The 18,689-nt window shown below is 41.3% G+C and overlaps 1 protein-coding gene across 9 annotated transcripts in view; it reads left to right on the top strand.

Moving 5' to 3' along the window:
* LOC133364279 (cyclic nucleotide-binding domain-containing protein 2-like) overlaps positions 1-18,689 on the top strand; it is a 94,001-nt gene that overhangs the window by 22,137 nt on the left and 53,175 nt on the right. For all 9 annotated transcript variants that reach the window (XM_061584630.1, XM_061584628.1, XM_061584636.1 and 6 more), the window contains one exon: positions 16,294-16,358. In XM_061584630.1, coding sequence (XP_061440614.1) covers positions 16,294-16,358 — 65 coding nt within the window. The remainder of the gene's footprint in view (positions 1-16,293; positions 16,359-18,689) is intronic.

Below are 18,689 nucleotides of genomic sequence, written 5' to 3'. Positions count from 1 at the left end.
GCAAATGAACAGCACAGAAACAAAATACATGGGCTTTCTAAAAGAAGTTGATTGTATTATCCAAGATGATTTACTATCATGGCACTTACGTGGGGATTAGATCTATTCTGTGCATCAAAATTACAGCTCATGCCTGGCCTAGAGGGAACACTTTTTAACACTAAGAAAAATGCTTATCATTTAAACAGAAGAACCCTTTGGCATTTTACAACCCCCTCAGTATCTGAACTTCAGGAATTCACTTCATTTTCTATTCCACCCAACACTACTAGGCTCTTCCAGATGACACGTTAATTTAGCATTCATCCTAATTTGCTTCCACATAGTTTATGTGGTGCTTAGACCATGTCCAGTCTTATTGAACATTTGTTCTGATTTGTTTATGGAGTGGTTATGCAACAATAACCATTCATCCTGATTTGCTTGCAGTGTGTTTTGACATCATCTTAATCATTTGTACATTCCACATTTTTCAGTGCAGTTCTGTCACTTTCCTAACTGCAAAAAATCTGTTATTTTAAGTTGATTTGTTGCACTAGGGCGACAGAGCACTTTAATCCTCTTTAACTGCATAAACCTAAAGTTCCAGTATGCACTTAAATCATTCCCACAAAATAGTGACAGTCTAGATATGCCCACTATTTGCAATTTAGTATTACCTGATATTAGCAAGATAAACTTGTAGTGCATTATTTAATTTGACCATGTTACAGAAAACCTAGACACTGTCTTGTTCATAGGTTATAATTTAGGTAGAATGCTTTAAACTGGCAGTTTAAATTTGTAATCCATACAAAGGGTCTGTTTATTTATTTACTAATTTGTAATCCATACAAAGGATCTGTTTGTTCATTATTTATTTAAAAAAGAGCTTTGTATTGGCTTTTACAATTTTTGTATACTTAATGACCCTATGCACACTTACTTCGTAATATGCAGAGTTTATGTGTCATGGGCAATTGACACTGACTTCTGTTCATGCAGACCTTATCTCACATCAGCTGTAGGAATGCAAGGTGGGCTTGGAGTTGACCCAGTGTATGGGGTGGTGGTGATGCTGGGCATGTATACAATCACATGCCTTCTGTCTGGGGGCAGAGCCCTCAGACAGAAGAAATGAGGAATGGCTCAACAATCCCAAGCTTAAACCACTAAGAGCAATATCTGCATCAGCCTGCGTGGGGCCAGGCATCATTACCAAGGGAGTAAAATGATGTGGGGAACAACCCATGGTAGAAGCCAGTGATGCCAGCAGTGTTGCCATGGCAATGGGTCTACACATCTTAGCTGTGGATGCCTTAATGTCCAATGAGAGCCTTTCCATGCCTGCTGTCTTTAATGGGGGAAAGAGATGGCTGCTGAGGACTCTTGAGGAGGCTTACTTTGTGCCTCTCTCAGCTATTGCTGTGGGGCTAGGGATGGAGGGGGATGCCAAATGTTGCTTGTTAATTGGATCCTCTAATCAAGCCCTTTCCAACCTTTGGGTCCCTAGATGTTGCAAATCCTGGTGGCCATGCTGTCTGGGCTGATGACAGTTGTAGTCCAACAACATCTGGAGACCCAAAGGTTGGGAAAGGCTGCTCTAACCTATCTCTTCTTTGTTTGAGGCCTCTGGGGAATCTAATGGGGTTGACAGTCACATCTCTTGAGACCTGCACTCAGGTTCAACCCTATAATTTAACAGAATGAGGTGGCCATCTCAGGTGACAGATGCTGGGGAATGGACAGAGCCGCATGTGCCACATACCATGCACCTGTGTTCTCTAAGCTAGCCTGCTGCAGGGGAGGATGCTGTTCCATCACCAATGTTGAACGGCCAGTCTAATCTGTTTCTACACATCAAATGGAGAGGCACCATCGTGTCTTTAACCTCAGGCAGCAAAATGTCTTCGGCCAGTCCTGCTCCCATTGCCTGTAGACTGCATAATCTGTGGTAGGGTCCATGGGTCTTAAGATTTAAGACCACCTTGACTGTAAGCCCTGCAACACCCTCTCCCTGCTTGCTGGCCTCTTTCCATCTGGCTTGGAAGGGTGGGGCCTTGACTGACTGCAGCTACAAAAGGTGTCACTACCTGAAGATGCCAGAGACCACCTTGACTGTGGGGTGTTGTTTAGGGGCTTCTGTTTGGGTAAAAATTTAATTCTGCTGGTCAGTTTTTTTGTTTTGCTGTTATTGGGATTATGCTTCTGTATTTTATTGTTGGATCTTATTAGGAATTATACGTGTGTATCAATTTATTGTATGTTTCTTAATATGTTTTTGTTAACTTGTTGACTATTTGAATTTACTTTCTAACAGTGAATTGTGTAATTTTTTTTCATGTTGTGAGCCACCTTGAGCATAGATTGCTATGGAAAGGCGGCATACAAATAAACAGTGATGATGATGATTTACCATATGCTTCTGAGCCCAATTCAAAGTGCTGGTTTTGACCTATAAAGCTCTTTACGGCTCAGGTCCCCAATATCTTCTGGAACACCTCTCCCAATATGAATCTACCCGGACCCTTAGATCTTTGTGTGAGGCCCTTCTCCAGGTCCCCCATTTGAGGGAAGCTTGGAGAGTGGTGACAAGGGAGAAGGCCTTTTCAGTTGTCGCTCCCCATCTGTGGAATATGGTCTCCAGTGAGGTCTGCCTGGTGCCATCATTTACATCTTCCAGCACCAGGTAGACATACATTTTCTCCCAAGCATCAGACAGACTGAGATGATCTTTTGTTTTTAATATGCTGCCAAACCTTCCTGTGGCTGTGTGGGGGTGGTATTATTATTGTTTTGTTGTTGTTTATTGTTACGTTTTTATAGTGTTTTATTTGTTGTTTTAATATTGTGTACGTCGCTTTCGGACCTTCAGATATCCAATGACTATTATTGTTGTTGTTGTTATTGTTAATAAAACAATAACAATAAAGGTTCTTCCTTAAAATAGCATGATTATGTAATGTTTCATATTTACTGTGATACAAAGAGTTATCTCTGGAAAGCATGGAGACTTTGTAGGTGTTGGTCAGGCCAATTTTAAAATTGCTGTCACTGTGCAAACGTCTTGTGTTACTCTTACACTGCCAGAGCACCTTGACTTGTAAGCACCATTCCTGTGCAAAGACAGTATATTTCTAAAAATGTCATAGGATAGAAGTCTGCTTGGAAACCAAGTTTACACACCTGGAAACACTGTTCCATAATCAGAGCTGTCTGAGAGCTGGCTTGGCTTTTTTGTGATACAAAAAAAAATACTCTGCACACTCTCATAGAAACTGTTTCTGTTATTTCTATTATTGTTTCACATGTTCAAAACACTGGCTGAGCCCTGGCTTTGAAACAGGTTCTGGGGCTCAGTTCTGACAAGCCCTGCTTCAAAGTAAGCCTTGCATAAGTACTTCATGACATTTTGACTGTTCTCAAGATGAGGAAGAGCTATCTAATAATTAGATTGGATTGACAGTAAATTGATGCAGTATGTTTTATGGAGACCTATTAATCAGAGCTTGATGGATCCTGGATGTTTATACTTCAAAACATTCAGTAGGAGAGTTGTTTAGAGACACTTAACTAAAATTGTTTACAAATGTTTTATGATTCATCTCATAAAATCCATGTCATGTGGACTTAGAAAGCCAGCTATATTTAAAAGAGAAATGGGAAAAGCTGGATTTGTCAGGTCTTCTTTTCACTCTGAATCAGATTGTATCATCTAGCATAGTGCCCCTCTCAGCCATGAAACTCCCACTGGGGTGACCTTGGGCCATTCACTATCTCTCAGTTAACCAGAGAGTTATTGTGGAGATAAAATGAGTAGATGGGAAGAACCAGGTAAGCCATCTGAGCTCATTGGAGGAAGGATGGGATATGAATATGATTAATAAAATAAATAAATATTCTTCCCTTATCAATGAGTTTTGCATCTTTCTGGTTATTCTTAAGCCCTAATCAGTTTGAATGACAGTGCTGGCATTTTTCCAGTTCTATGGGCCACTAAACATCTATCTTCCTTGAATTTTGCTGCAAAGTGTTAAGAGAATGTGACAACAAGATACCATAATGACCCTGCCTCCTCTTCCTCCAAACTCTCTGTACCCATGAAAAGACCTATATTGATCCTTTGACACAGCATACCTAATGGCGGCTGCTTTTCCATTTGAAATGGATTGTTTCAGTGGAAATGGGACAAACAGCTCATTATGTTTTAAAACTGATTCTGGGTTTTGCCACTTTGAACTACAGATGGTTTACATTTCACAATTAAATGCTCTCTGCCCCCCCTTTCAAATGCTCCTTGCATATGGAAAATCTAGATGTCATGAAAAACACTTTTAACTGAATCTTTCTGATGTTAGATTTCTGTCTGAAGAATGGGCGAAGGGAGTACTCAAACCAGCAGTCCCCTACTTGCAAGTCTGAAGTGGTAGACTCCTGAAACACTTTTATATTGTTCTACAGTGGGAGTTTAACATGCAGTGGCGTCACTAGGGTTGGTGTCACCCAGTGCGGTAACTCATGGTGTCACCCCCATGGACCTCCTCCCGTACCAGACCATACAGAATCCTTAGTAATGTTTTTTGTACTAATGTTACTCGTAAATCGTAATTCCCGTATATCACTTTATGTAATGGCAATAGTAGTGACATAAACAACTAGCAAAATTAAAATTGCACCTTTAAATTACAATATCATACGCACAGCCCAAATTCTTGCTCTTATCACTAATGGGAGTTAATTATCTTGCATATGCCCATAGTAAATTTTCAGATACTTTCAGACCCTCAGCAATTTTCAAGTGGTCTATGTAGAAGAAAAGTTTGGGAACCCCTGGTATAAGACATCTGCTCATGTCCCTATGCTGCTCTCTCCCCTCATTTAGGTGCCTGGGATGCTTGCGTGTGGACATACCTTCTTACAATTATGGAAAGTGATTCTTAATAATAAGTCTCCAGACACAAAGTTACATAGGTATTTTTATTTATTTTATTTATTTTATTTTATTACATTTTTAGACCGCCCTATAGCAACAAGCTCTCAGGGCGGTGTACAACAGTTGTTTAGTAGAAAATTCAGAAGTGCAGAGTCCCTTCATGATAGTTGCAGCCACTACACCCTTTTTTACTCCTGAATTAAGAATGAGATCTTTGTTAATGCATTCTCTCACAACAACAAACATCTCTAGGAGCCAATCAGCATGTAAGTGGAGAGTGTTAACAACTGAGAAGAGTCTTCTCAGTGACTGACTCACCTCCTTTCACTCTGATTGGCTCCAATCAGCAGGAAAGGCAAGGAAGCCTATTAGAAGACTCTTCTCAGTGACTAACACACTTCCTTTTCATGCTGACTGTAGGATGCTTGGAGACATAGGGACCCTGCTCCCAAAAAACGCAGAGGGACTAAGATCCTCTGGGTGACTACACTCCTGGTGCTTATGGACATGACCGTAATATATTTTGTGACGTGCAAGTTCGATATTATTTATTAAGTGTGTTTAGGATTACACTGATGGCATTCCCAAATATGTACTTTCACACAGACTTTGGTTTTCCATAACACAATGTTTGTCCAAGCCTCCACACTTGGGGGGGAACTACTTGCACACTTCTTCCATAAGCACAACAAAGTTGGATACACACCTGAACCAGGACCCAGACAAAAGGACACTCAAAACAAAAAGGTAATTACAGTGGCTGAGTAGACCTCCTGGATCTCTCAGCGGCTTTCGATACCGTCGACCACGGTATCCTGTTGAATCGCTTGGAGGGATCGGGAATAGGAGGCACTGTTTTACGGTGGTTCCGTTGCTATCTCTCCAACAGATATCAACGGGTAGCATTGGGGGATGAGGTTTCAGACCCTTGGCTCCTTAATTGTGGTGTGCCACAGGGTTCTATCCTCGCCCCCATGCTATTCAACATTTATATGAAACCGCTGGGAGCCATCATCAGGAGTTTTGGGCTGCAGTGTCACCAATATGCGGATGACACGCAGCTCTATCTCTCATTTAAATCTTCACCAGAGTTGGCTGTGGAAACCTTGTCCAATTGCCTAGAGTCCGTAAGTGGATGGATGGGAGAGAACAGGCTGAAGCTGAACCCCGACAAGACCGAGGTGTTACTGGTGGGGGATAAGAGAAGGTTGGGAAATTTAGACCTGGTCCTTAATGGGGTGAGATTGCCCCTAAAGGACCAGGTCCGCAGCCTGGGGGTCATTTTGGACTCCCAGCTGTCAATGGAGGCCCAGGTCTCTGCAGTAAGCCGGGCAGCCTGGTACCAACTTCATCTGGTACAGAGGCTGCGACCCTACCTTCCTATACATCTGCTCCCACGAGTGATACATGCCCTGGTCTCCTCTCGATTAGACTACTGTAATGCGCTCTACGTGGGGTTACCCTTGAAGACGGTCCGGAAACTGCAGCTGGTACAGAATGCGGCGGCACGCTTAATAAAGCAGAGCCGTTGCTGGGACCATGTCACCCCAGTGTTGATGGAGCTACACTGGTTGCCAGTTGTATACCAGGCCCAATTCAAGGTGTTGGTACTAACCTTTAAAACCCTATACGGTTTCAGCCCAGCTTATCTGAAGGAACGCCTCCAGTATCACCAAATGTGCCGCCAAACAAGATCAGCCTCACAGGACCTTCTCTCGGTCCCACCGGTAAAAGCAGCTAGGCTGGTGCGGACCAGAGAGAGGGCTTTTTCGATCGTGGCCCCCACCCTCTGGAACTTGCTTCCTTTTGACCTTTGACATGCCTCCTCCCTGATGGCTTTTCGCCAAGCCTTAAAGACCTGGCTATTCAGGCAGGCCTATGGGATTTCTGGGGTGGGTTAGGTTATTATGCTGTATTATTGAAGGATGGTTTAGATAAACTGATGTTAATATTATGATTGTTGTATGCTTCTGTTTTATATTGTATTTTATATCGTGTAAGTCGCCCAGAGTGTCCGTTAAGTCGGACAGATGGGCGACTAACAAATAAAATTTTATTATTTATTATTATTATTAGATCTTGTACAGTGGTTATACTGACTGGGCAGCCACTGTCCTTCATATTTTACAAAATACTTTTTCCTATACAAAGATTAAATTTCTGTGTCTGAAAAAGTAATATATGAAGTGGTCTCAATAGTGAGAAAAGTAAACAAGTGAATGGTGATCCAAATGTTTTTCATTCTCACGTTATGAAGCTAGCTGCCAGATGATGTATCACCTTCCCAACGCATGCAGCGTAGACTGAAAAAACAGCACCCAAGCCACCATTCAATATGTGCACGTGTTCTTTCCAACATGAATCTACAGGTCTCAAAAAGTAATGTGTGACAAAGTCCTCAAACACCTTATAACATGCCTCAAACATGGTCTCTTGTTCTACCAGCATGCCTTCACACCATCACTTTGCCAAAACATAAGGATAGGTAAATTGCTTTTAGGGAGGTTCACAATTATGATTTCCTATTTATTTAATCTAAAAATATTTAAAATACATAAAAACAGCCAGGGGAAGATATTGGAGAAATATAAAATAAATACAAATGAAAAAGGGGGGGAGGTGAAGAGACCTGAAATGTGCTACTCACCATCTCTCAGCCTATCCTCCCCTCAGGATGAAAACAATGGAGAACCATGACCACCCCCAGGAAGATGGGCACACTTAAAATGTAGAGGAAAAAATCATCTACAACCATAGTGTGAAATCAAATACTTATTGGGACACAGTATGAAGAAATATTTATATAAACATGACTCTCAAATATGTTTATGAATTACACAATCTGTAAATATATTTATAGTGCAATCCGATGTTTGTTTACTCAGAAGCAAGTCCCAATGTATTCAATGGGGCTTACTCAAACTGGGAAGTATGCAGAGAACTACAGCCTCAAGTGATAAGGAACTTGTTCTTTCAACTTGTTCTTTTAAGTTGAGACCTTATCCCAGTCTGAGTCTGTGCTGGAATTGCTTTTTAATGTCTTTAAGCCTTTTCTTTTTTAAAAAATATGTTTTTTTAAAGCTTTTAAAAAATATTTTCAAAGATGTTTTAATATATTTTAAAGTCTGTTTTTATGATGTTTTAAAGTGCTTTTAGTGCTTTTGTTTGCCGCCCTGGGCTCCTACTGGGAGGAAGGGCGGGATATAAATCAAAAACTAAATAAATAAACTTCATTCACCCAACCCAAAATTCAGAATCATGCCTCTTTAGGCTGTTTTCCAACTGTTTATTCTTGCTTTATGGTTATTGGATTTTAAATGGCTTTATTTCTTGTTGTGAGCTGCCTTCGTTTCCAACCCTACCTCACAGGGTTGTTGGAAAGACTACACACACACACTGCAGATGTATAAATACATACAGCCCATATAATAGTTTATTGTCAAACCAGTTGGTCATTGCAGAAAAAGCAGTATTAGTTTTTAAAAAATCAGTATTAGTTTCCTACAGAATAAAAACTGTAATATCTAAGTAAGCCTTGCCTACTTGCTTTAAAATAGGACTGGAGAGGGGGGGGGACAGAAAGAGAACACAAACACAATTTTTTACATTCACTCCCAAGTCCCATTGATTTTCAGCACATTCATAACCATGTCTAGTCAAAAGTAAATCCTATTGAATTCAACGGGATTTACTCTGGAGATATGGGATTAGCAATGCTTTTACCCCACAAAAGCAAGTATTGGGAAGGTTTTCAAAACACTGCCCAGGATCTGACTCCTACACACAAGAGGGGGAAAAACTGAAGTGTATATACTTACCCAATTTATGAGATTTTCAGATAAACGGGGGGGGGGGACCACCATTTTCTGGCCTTGCAATGAGGTTTACTAGACACTGCCACAGGTCAAACAAACACTTCACTGATTGGCTGCAATCCTGAATGGGCGGGGTTAAAGCTACGAAATGCTATACAGTAGTTTAAAAAAGATTTGATGGGTGGGCTGACGTTTTTATGTATATCTCGAGAACCGGACCACCTAGAAACTTAATTTTTATTTTTAAATTAAAGCTGAGAATCACCCCTCTCTGATGGTGTCACCTGGTGTGGTCCGCACCCCCCGCACCCCCCTAGTGATGCCACTGTTAACATGATTATATATAGGAAAATGCTGCACAATATATTATTTTGCACACATTGCATTTTACACACTATTTAATGCTCTATTCCTATATCACTTTCCTTTATGAAAATATACATTATGGTACTTATTTGTGTTGTCAGCCCGATCAGCATAACCAACCAGGAACTAATGTTGTGCAAGTTCATTATAATTAAATGTAAGTTATGCAACACTTAAGCAAAGTTGTATTAAATTGTACTCTGTGTTCTAACAATTACTTGGCAAGGTATAAGCATCTTCCTGTGGTTACTACAAGATACAAATTGTGAATCTGTGTAGTAATATAGCTTTATGTTTGTTACTGAAGAAAGATATTTCTAGGAGATGAAAATGATCTTTCAGGGAAAGTAAGAGTTGGGTTTTCTTCACTTCAGTGTCTAATCCCATTCTGGTTTGGATCCAACATGCACTTAAATGTACTAGAAATGAAAGTTGGTGGTTTCTGTCTTTCATGTGGGTACATTTAGGTTCCATTAGCACATGCTCATATATTCCTGTAATGATCCTCGTTTAGAGGATTTCCATGCAGAAGTGCTGTGTGTGAATGGTAATAATGAAAAATCATTATGCTAGTGATCCTCAGACTGCAACCCTGCACCCACTTTCCTAGGAATAAGTTTCATTGAAATCAAATGGGACTTACATCTGAGTTGGGATAGTATTCTGCTATAAGAACAGAGACTTAATTTCTGGAAACCTATCATTATTTATTATTTATTTCTTACATGTATACCTCACCTTTCTTTCACCATGAAACCCAAGGTGGCATACAGGTGGTTCCCAGACGGTCTCCCATCCAGGCACTGACAAGACCCAGACCTGCTTCGCTTCAGCAAGGTGGTGGCCTCATGTGCCTTCAGACCATGGCCTGGGACCATAGCCTATCATGTCAAGCTGCCAGGCCTATGCTGTTCACAAAGTGCAATTGCGCAGAAATCCCCCTGTGGGTCCATCTCAGTGGAGTTGGTGTTTGGAGTTGCAGCTTTGCAAGACATGTTGGTAGTGATGAAGGACAAGAGAAAGTCCATGCCCTCTTCCCAGAGATGAGAGGATCAGAGGGTTTTCATACCAGCCCTTTTATGGCACCTGATTTGGAAGTAGAGACAGAGACTTTTGGAGCAATCACCTTTCATAGGCCAAGATTTACAGTGAGAGAACAGCAGCAGTCTAATGCAAGGTTCCTCACCTCATCCGAGCCTAGAGGGGAGGAAGCAATAATGTCAATTCTAACTCCCTGCCTCCTTTGGTGGGTGGCAGGTTACCTCATTTTGCTTTCACTGGGAAGTGATGATACCAGGCTACTGGGTGAGGAATTCAATTTGCTATAGATACCTGACAGAGCTCCAATTCCATCCTCCAGACTGGTTCTCCCATTGCCAGTGTCATCAAGCCCTGAAAAGCAGCAGTTAGTACAGGAAGCCATTGACCATCTGTTACAGATAGCTGTGATAGGGCTCATTCTGGTAGAATAGTTTTTCTCCAGCATTTACTCACTTTTCATCATTGTGCCACAAGAGACAGATTCTGAAGGGTGGTTTTGGATCTCAAATCCAATTGCACATATTGCAAGTTCCAGATGGAAACATTGGCATCCATTCGAGAGGCTCTACTTGCCTTAGTCTGCCCAACTGAAGCATACCTTCATATGCTGATCCATCCATCTCCTCAGTGGTTCCTTCAGTTCGCTTATGCAGGTCAGCATTTTCAATAAAGCATGATGCCCTTTGGACTATACTGAGCCCCGAGGATCTTCACAAAGATCCTGGTGAGCCTTGTGGCTCCTCTATGTCTCCAGGTCTATATCTTTATTTAGATGACATCCTTATGTGGTCTTTGACTCTCCATATAGCATATCAGGATGTTCAGGTTACATTGACAACTCTGAAGGATCACAACTTCTTTGTGAATGGAGAATAGTAATCTGATTCTGTCCTTTTGTCTTTAACATCTAGGAGTGACCATAGAAACCAGCAAGGCTTATCTAGCATTATTGAAGGAAAGGGTTGCCAAATCAAGGCAGCAGTGCCTCCTCTCCTCAGAGCATAGTCAGCAGTATTGTCATGCTGTTCACCATTGTTTTGGGCAGGCTGGTGTCAGCAATTCAGATGGTTCCATGAGCCAAATTCTATTCCTACCCTCTTCAGTAGGCCTTGCTGCCTCACCAAATGGTTATTGTGAACAGTCACCATAAGCAGATTCTGCTACCTAGAAGTGTTCGATTCTCCATGCAGTGGTGGATCAAAGACAGCAATCTTCACAAAGAGATGTCATTGCAACCCCATTGTGGGTTGTAGTGACAACAGATGCCAGTCTGATATTATGGGGTGCCTACAGCAATGGTCAAATAGTGCAGGGCCCCATCAGAAGGAAAACATCAACTGACAGCATGCCTGGTTCTCCAACACTTTGTTCCAAAGAAAAGCCTACATGTGATTCTGGGCAGAGAAACACTTGGAGTCCTTGGTGGCAGAACAAGTGAGGGCATAGACAATGTACAGGCAGATGGGCTCAGTCATCAGGTGTTGATGTTGGGAGAGTGTATGCTGAACAAGGAGGTCTTCAGGGAATTACAGGCAAGATTTAGAAGATTAATAGTGAACCTACTTGCTTCAGATCACAGCCACTAACTCCATTGGTACTTCTCCCGGTTTCCATCCCTGGTGGCAGAAGTCACAGTTGCTCTAATTTGTCATTGGCTTCCAGATCTTCCGTATTTCTTATCTCTAATACTGCTGTTAGCTTGGGTGTTAAAGAAGATCCAAGAAGAGAGAGGGTGAGTACACTACTGGCGTTCTGTCCAATGAGGTCATGGTTCTCCGAAATTGTGAGCTTGGCAATCTCACTGTTGTGGCACCTCCCAATCTGGCCGGATCTGCTGTTGCAGGCTCCCCTTCTTCACCCAGACTTCAGTTAGCTGAAACTATCCACATGGAGGCCGAGCAGAAGCAGCTCTTGAGGGCAAGATTGCTTTCACATGTGATCTCCACCATCCTGGCTTCTCTGTGCCTGTCAACAATGTGCATTACCAATTCACTTGGATGCCTTTCCTATGCTGGTGTTAAAAAGCAGTATGTCCTTGTGAGGCAGCTATTGTGTAGCTATTCTCTTTCATGCAGGATGGTCCAAATGTGGGACTTAAACCAAATACCCTGTGCCACCTAGCTTCTACATTGTCATCAGTGCTCTCCAAATCACCAGCAATTCCTATGGGGTCAACCTTGACCAATCCACCAGTCCTGCACTGTTTTCCCTTGGGACCTGCACAAAGAATTAAAAACCTTAGAAAAGCCTCCATTTGAATATTAAAAATTGTACCTCTATGCATCATATTCTTCAAAGTGTTATTTCTTGTGACCATGACTTCAACAAGGCAGATTTTAGAACTCAGAGCCTTGTCAGAAGCTAAATATCTTTGCATTTTCCATAAGGACAGAGTTGTGTTGAGAACTGACTCCTCTTTCATTCCAAAGGTTAATTCAGCCTTTCACAGACAGCAGGAGCTAGTATTACTTGCCTTTTGTCTGTTCCTTTCTGACCCTTTGGTGTGTGCTAGGCACTTTCTGGATATGCTCAGGGCTTTAAAAGTTTACATCAGTGTGTAAGCCATTTCACCAGTCTGTCTTTTTGTTCATTTCCTTCCATCCAACAACTTTAGGGGGAAAGGTCTCTAGCACCACCGTTGCTGGTGGATTAGAGCATGTGGTATACTGTCTACTGACAGGCATACTGTAGGTATATTCCACAAGAGCTGCTTCTGCATCAGTGGCTTATTATACCAATGCACCTCTCCAAGAGGTATGCCAAGCAGCCACTTAGGCTAGTCCAACTACATATACATGTCATTGCAAGATTGATTTGTATGCCTCCATGGATGTGGCATTTGGAAGGTGTGTGTTGCAACAGGACCTTCCACCACATGAAGCAGCCAGCTACTCATCCCCATGACTAGTCAGCTTTAGATTATCCAATGCGGAGGCCTCCTAGTGCCCAATAGAGAAGGAACCATTGGTCTTACCCGAAAGCTCTTTCTGAATGGGCACTAGGACTTCTCCAAGGGCTCAGCCTAAACTGGTGGCTCTTTGACTGTAACTGGGTGAGCTGTGGGTTGTGCATGTTCAGAGATTTACCTAACGTGTTTTATGTGGGTTCTGTGGGTTTTCTGGTTTTTCCTTCTTATAAACTTTTTTTTCATATTAGACTGATTCTTGCTTAGCCAGACATGAACTGACTCTCTAAGGGAGCGCGACCAGATAACAGATGACATTTCCTGCCTACAACCACTAGAATTAACACAATCCCACTTGGAGGCATCCTAGTGCCTAATCAAATAACACCAACAGTCCCTTCTAGGGGTACACATCCTCCTAGAGGTGGTTGAGTAGGCACATTGTGACACAAGCATCTAAACATGTTAATTCATATGTTATCAGTCCCATTGCCAGGACCTTTTATTTGAACTGGTTTGTGGTAGCTGAGATTAAGAGCATAAAGTATGTAGAATCCTAGAATGTATCAGATCTTAATCCAATTTCGGATATCTTATGTTTTCCTTTTAAAAAACAAACACAATTTTTTTACCTACCCAAAGCATTTGGAATACAGTGGGTTACAAATTCAAATAATATCTCTTACCCCACCCACCCCTCCTTATAATTTCCAGTCCCGGTGTGGTAGAAGGGTTCCACATGGCCACATGTGGGTAGAAGGCAGAGCTTGGAAAAGTTACTTTTTTGAACTACAACTCCCATCAGCCCCAGCCAGCATGGCCACTGGATTGGGCTGATGGGAGTTGTAGTTCAAAAAAGTAACTTTTCCAAGCTCTGGAGAAGGTGATCATCATGAACATAGCTTTGATAGCAATGCTTTTGGCCCTGGGTGAGACTGTGCTGAGACCGTCAAGGGGCAAGCTCTTCCACCTGCCTTGCCCCACCCCTCTGCCTGGACCTTATCAGGAGGAGTTGCAGACTGAGAGGTGCTGCTGCAGGGGTGAGACTGTGCTGGGACCATCAGGGGCAAGCTTTTCCGCCTGCTTTGCCCCCTCACCCCTGCTCTTGCTGACATTTTTCTGGGGACTCTCCTTTTAGCAGGAAGATGAATGCTGTTGGTTTTTAGCTGTTGTTGATTTTTTAGAAATGCTAGGATTTTGTTGGCTTGAATTTTTGTAAATTGTATTGTTTTTATTTGTATTTTGTATTTGTGTTTTTCTATATGTGTGTAAGCCGCCTTGAGGGCCTTTTTGGTGAAAAGGCGGCCTAGAAATAAACCATAGCATAACCATAGCAGAAGTGCCAAAGAGCAGTAGCAGATCACAATCAGCTGGGTAGTGGGCGCTGCTCCTTCTGAATGCCAGCCCCTAGCAAAAGTTAACCATTTGCCAAGTGGGTGGGCCACTAATAATATGTAAATTATCATGATTTTCAAAGTGATTTCAGCATGGAATTTCCAAAAATGTAGAATCCAAATTTTAACTACTTGTATATGTGGTGATAAGGCAGTTTTACATTTCTTTAAAAACAAAATTACTTGTTTTCTTTAGCATTATTTTGAATCTTCTAACATGAATGGAATAGTTATGTTTACATTGGACATAAACTTATTATGGCAGAAATGTACAGGGGACAAACTTTGTGTAGCAGAAACAAACAAAAGCTGGGGAGCAGTATTCAGCAATTCCATGCCCCAGAAAGCTAGAGAATACTATAATGTGTGTTAAGTGGTTAATTCTCAGATGAAACAACAAGAATATCAGGTCAGGTAGGTGAAAAAGTCTTCTGCAAAAAGATCATCCCTTCCAACATTGCTTACGTCAAAATGAACATTTAAAGGAGAGTGTTAATACTTATAGAATTTCTTCATCCATTTTTAATAACTCCTAGCTTTGATAGCTGAATTTATAGTGAATGAAGATACAAGAGGTTGAGACATCACACTGGTAGCGGGTGCCAACTTCCAGGCATTAACTTTAATTATTTATGAGTTTTGCTGACAGAAGTTATGGCACATTTTAGAAAGTGAAGATTCTGCCTTGCTTGAGATAAGGCCTATCACCTGGCTCAGTGGCTGAGTTAACAGAGACAGAAATGCTGTTCTCACTTTGTCTTCAAATCAGAGTTTCTCACTTACATTTTTGCCCTTTACACATCAGTAACAAGCCATAATATTGCCTGATTTCTTAACCATTATTATGGGATTGGGAGTGATCCACAGAGCCTGTATGCTCTTTTCTGTGCCATGCAAAATCCCCCTTCCATCCCTTTTCATCATTAACCATGATATAATACCGCCTATGCTCCATGGCTAGTGCTAATGGGCTAGTGGGGCGGTATAAAAATTTAACAAAATAAATAAATAAATAATAATAAATAATAAATCATGACTTCCAATTTTGATTTAAAGCTACCTATGGATAGCATTTAACTTGCTGCAGATACAGTGTTGCTCTGTGGATAATGCTTAAAAGGGAAGTGAGTTGGAATTCACACAGTGGAGGTGAGAAGGGAAGGCGTGTGCAACCTATGGAATACATGGGATGTATTATCTTTACCCTATTGCTATGGAGGCCCAAAGGGTCTAACAATAAAATATGCACAAAAAGAATTCTAAAACAACACAAACTTAGCATATCAAAAGATGAACAGTAGGAGCCATATTAAATTTTAATATTATTTTTATTCAAAATATGTGTTACTTGCTCTTCATTGTAACAACAATCCCAGAGTGGGTACATTAAATAGTTTTAAAATACAACACATAAAATAAAAGACAAAAATATGCTATACACTTTTAACAATGAGTAAAATAATAGTTAAGCAAACAGGCTTCAGCATTAATGCCCAGATCATGCCTGAGAAAACAAGTTTGCCTTCAGCTTGCGCTGAAAAGTTAATTTCAATCATATCTCAGAGGAGAGGAGGTATAGTAATCGGGGCACAACCACCAAATAAGCCCTCACTTGGATTGTTGTATAATGAGCTTCAGATAGCTGCAGAACAGCTAGAAGGGCCTCCCCCATAGGTCATAATACACAGGCAGGTTTATATGGTAGAAGGCACTCCTTCAGGTGTTTAAGTCCCCGATCGTATAGGTATTTAACCCAAGAAAGTTTACTGAGGTAGGAAAGAAAATCAGGTGGGTTTTTTTTCTAATTTGGTGCAGTTATTAGTTACCTCCTTAGATATAACTTTTTTTTCATTTTAACAGGATTTTAAACATATTCTTGCTGAATTAAAATGCGAACAACACCATACAACTTGTCATTTTTTAAGGTAACTTTTTAACTTCCAAAACTAATGCTTTAGATTATGGCTATAAACCTGTGCTTAATGATGTGTGTAGCTCATGTGTAGTAGTTGGACTGAGGGCTGTAGCCTGAAAGTGAAGAAAAAATAGACATAACACCGCTGTCTGGCGGTAAATGCAACTTTCTCACTATTCTGGCTATGACATACACGTACAGTGGAATAGCTGCAGTATGAAGATCACTGTCATGCCCGCCTGACCCTCAGGGTCCCGGGAACATGCATCAGGCTCAGACCCCCACCCTTAGGGAAATGAGACTGGAACCGAAAAGCTATTACTTCACCCTTGCCAAGGCTGTGTACGCTCACAACAACCCTGCAAGGTAGAAGGTAGGCTGCCACCACCCCTGTATACTGGTCCACTCAGAGCCAGGGGATCTCTGAGCCCAGAAGGTATATAAAACCAAGGTCCTAAAAGGCAAGAGTCACAGTTACACTCCTTGCCAGGCACCTCTGGTTTAACACTTAAAATCCAAGCTTTTAACTTCTTAACCCTCTTTGGTAGTGAGTGACTGAGATTGGGTCAAAACACTGAATTTAGAACCACCCCTTCTCTCAAATGAACACACCAGGTTAAATAGAAGTAGCTTTATTAGAAAATATATAAGTGCACATATCATATAGCAGCAAGTAATCCTTTAAGACCATTCACCCAACAGGGGTTTAGGTTCTTACAAGAGAATTCATACACACAACAAGAAAATAATAAACTAGCTCACCTAACTACTTACATACGAGGTAGTTGGTTGCGTGGCACCTCTCCTAAGAGAGATGGATGTTCAACATAAAGCAATGGAACCAGACATAGGTTGCCTTCCCATAAGCAACCCCAGGAACCATAAGGCAGAAAAGGTTTGGAACTCTGGTGCCAGTCAGCATAGGCAGAGAACAGAGAACAAAAGCTATGGGTCCCTAGCCCTATACTTAAGGGAAAAGGATCCTAACGGTCCAAGATTAATTGACCAATCAGGAATTGACTGATGTAACTTTCTTCTCGATGTTTCTCACATTTTCGCGCCTTCAGGCCCCCCTCCCAACGGTGTTTTCCAACTGCATAGGCCAAGGATGACCTTGGGTGCCAGGCACTTGCTAATCAGCAAAGATAAACAGGTGCAGCTTGTTAAGGCTTCTTCTAACCGTCTTCAGCTGGAAAAATGAAACTTAACTTTACAAATTGGCAAGGCTTGTCTTTTCTGACTGTAACCATCTCCCAGAGTCCCTTACTGGAGCCAAAGTGTTGTCAGCAGATTTTTAATAACTCATGACCATTACAGGTTCATGACACGCCCCTTTTTGGGAAGATGATGTCAGAACTCTGGATAGTTCTGCGTCATCACCACAGCAACCAGGGATAAGGGAACAATATACAAAAAAAAAATAATATATAAAAAAAAAACCCACCAACATTACACCATATACAACATATATTAAAAAATAAAAAGAAAGAAAGAGAGAGAGGAAAAAAAAAAGAACAAATTAATACATTTTTAAGCAAGTGAGCTACTTCTTGACTTATGCCTTTTTAATATATACTAAATTACAAAATAACAACAAAAGGAAAGAAAAAAAAATTAAGGGACCCCTAAAACACCCAAGAAGAGAAGACTTTATTAAAAAATAAAGAGATAGAATAAAAAATGGGGTGATCCAAAAGCTGGTCCGGGTTCAAAAAAGGTCATAAGCCATAAAATCTTATAAAAGTCCATAAAACATATTAAAAGTGTAAAAGAGTAAAACGAGGTCTAAAAACAGTCCAGAGGTCATCAGAGCCGGAAAATCAGTCCGTGGAATAGGCATGAATCAAATGTCAGTCAACTGGAACAGGTAACCGAGATAGGGCATCTTCAGCAACCTCCACAGCAGGAGTGCAAGTCAAAACCAGGTGTTTCCTAGAAAAATATTGCTTCATCATATTCACATGGTATACTTTAGGTTTCTTATGGGATTTAGGGTCAATTAGCAGATAGTTGGTGTCGCTCAACTGGGCCTTGACAATCAAAGGGCCTTCCCAGGCCACCGACAACTTATTGTCTACTTGGGCCTTTAGTACCAAAACTTCTGACCCCTCAACAAAGTGTCTTTCTTTAGCGTGAGCATCATAATGGGCTTTCTGCTGTTGTTGAGCCTCCCCCAAATTCTCATGAGCGACAGCCAAAACATCTCTTAAAATATTCTGTAACTTCTGGAGGTAAGTTACTACCGACACAGGCATAGCTTCCAACCTTCCTTCCCACTCATTCTTGAGTAATGACAAAGGCCCCACCAGATCCCTTCCAAAAACTAGCTGGTTGGGGCTAT

The sequence above is a fragment of the Rhineura floridana genome, chromosome 9 (genome assembly GCF_030035675.1).
Source record: "Rhineura floridana isolate rRhiFlo1 chromosome 9, rRhiFlo1.hap2, whole genome shotgun sequence".
Classification (NCBI taxonomy): domain Eukaryota; kingdom Metazoa; phylum Chordata; class Lepidosauria; order Squamata; family Rhineuridae; genus Rhineura; species Rhineura floridana.
The sequence above is the reverse complement of the archived record's forward strand: the minus strand, read 5'-3'. Positions and strand labels throughout refer to the sequence as shown.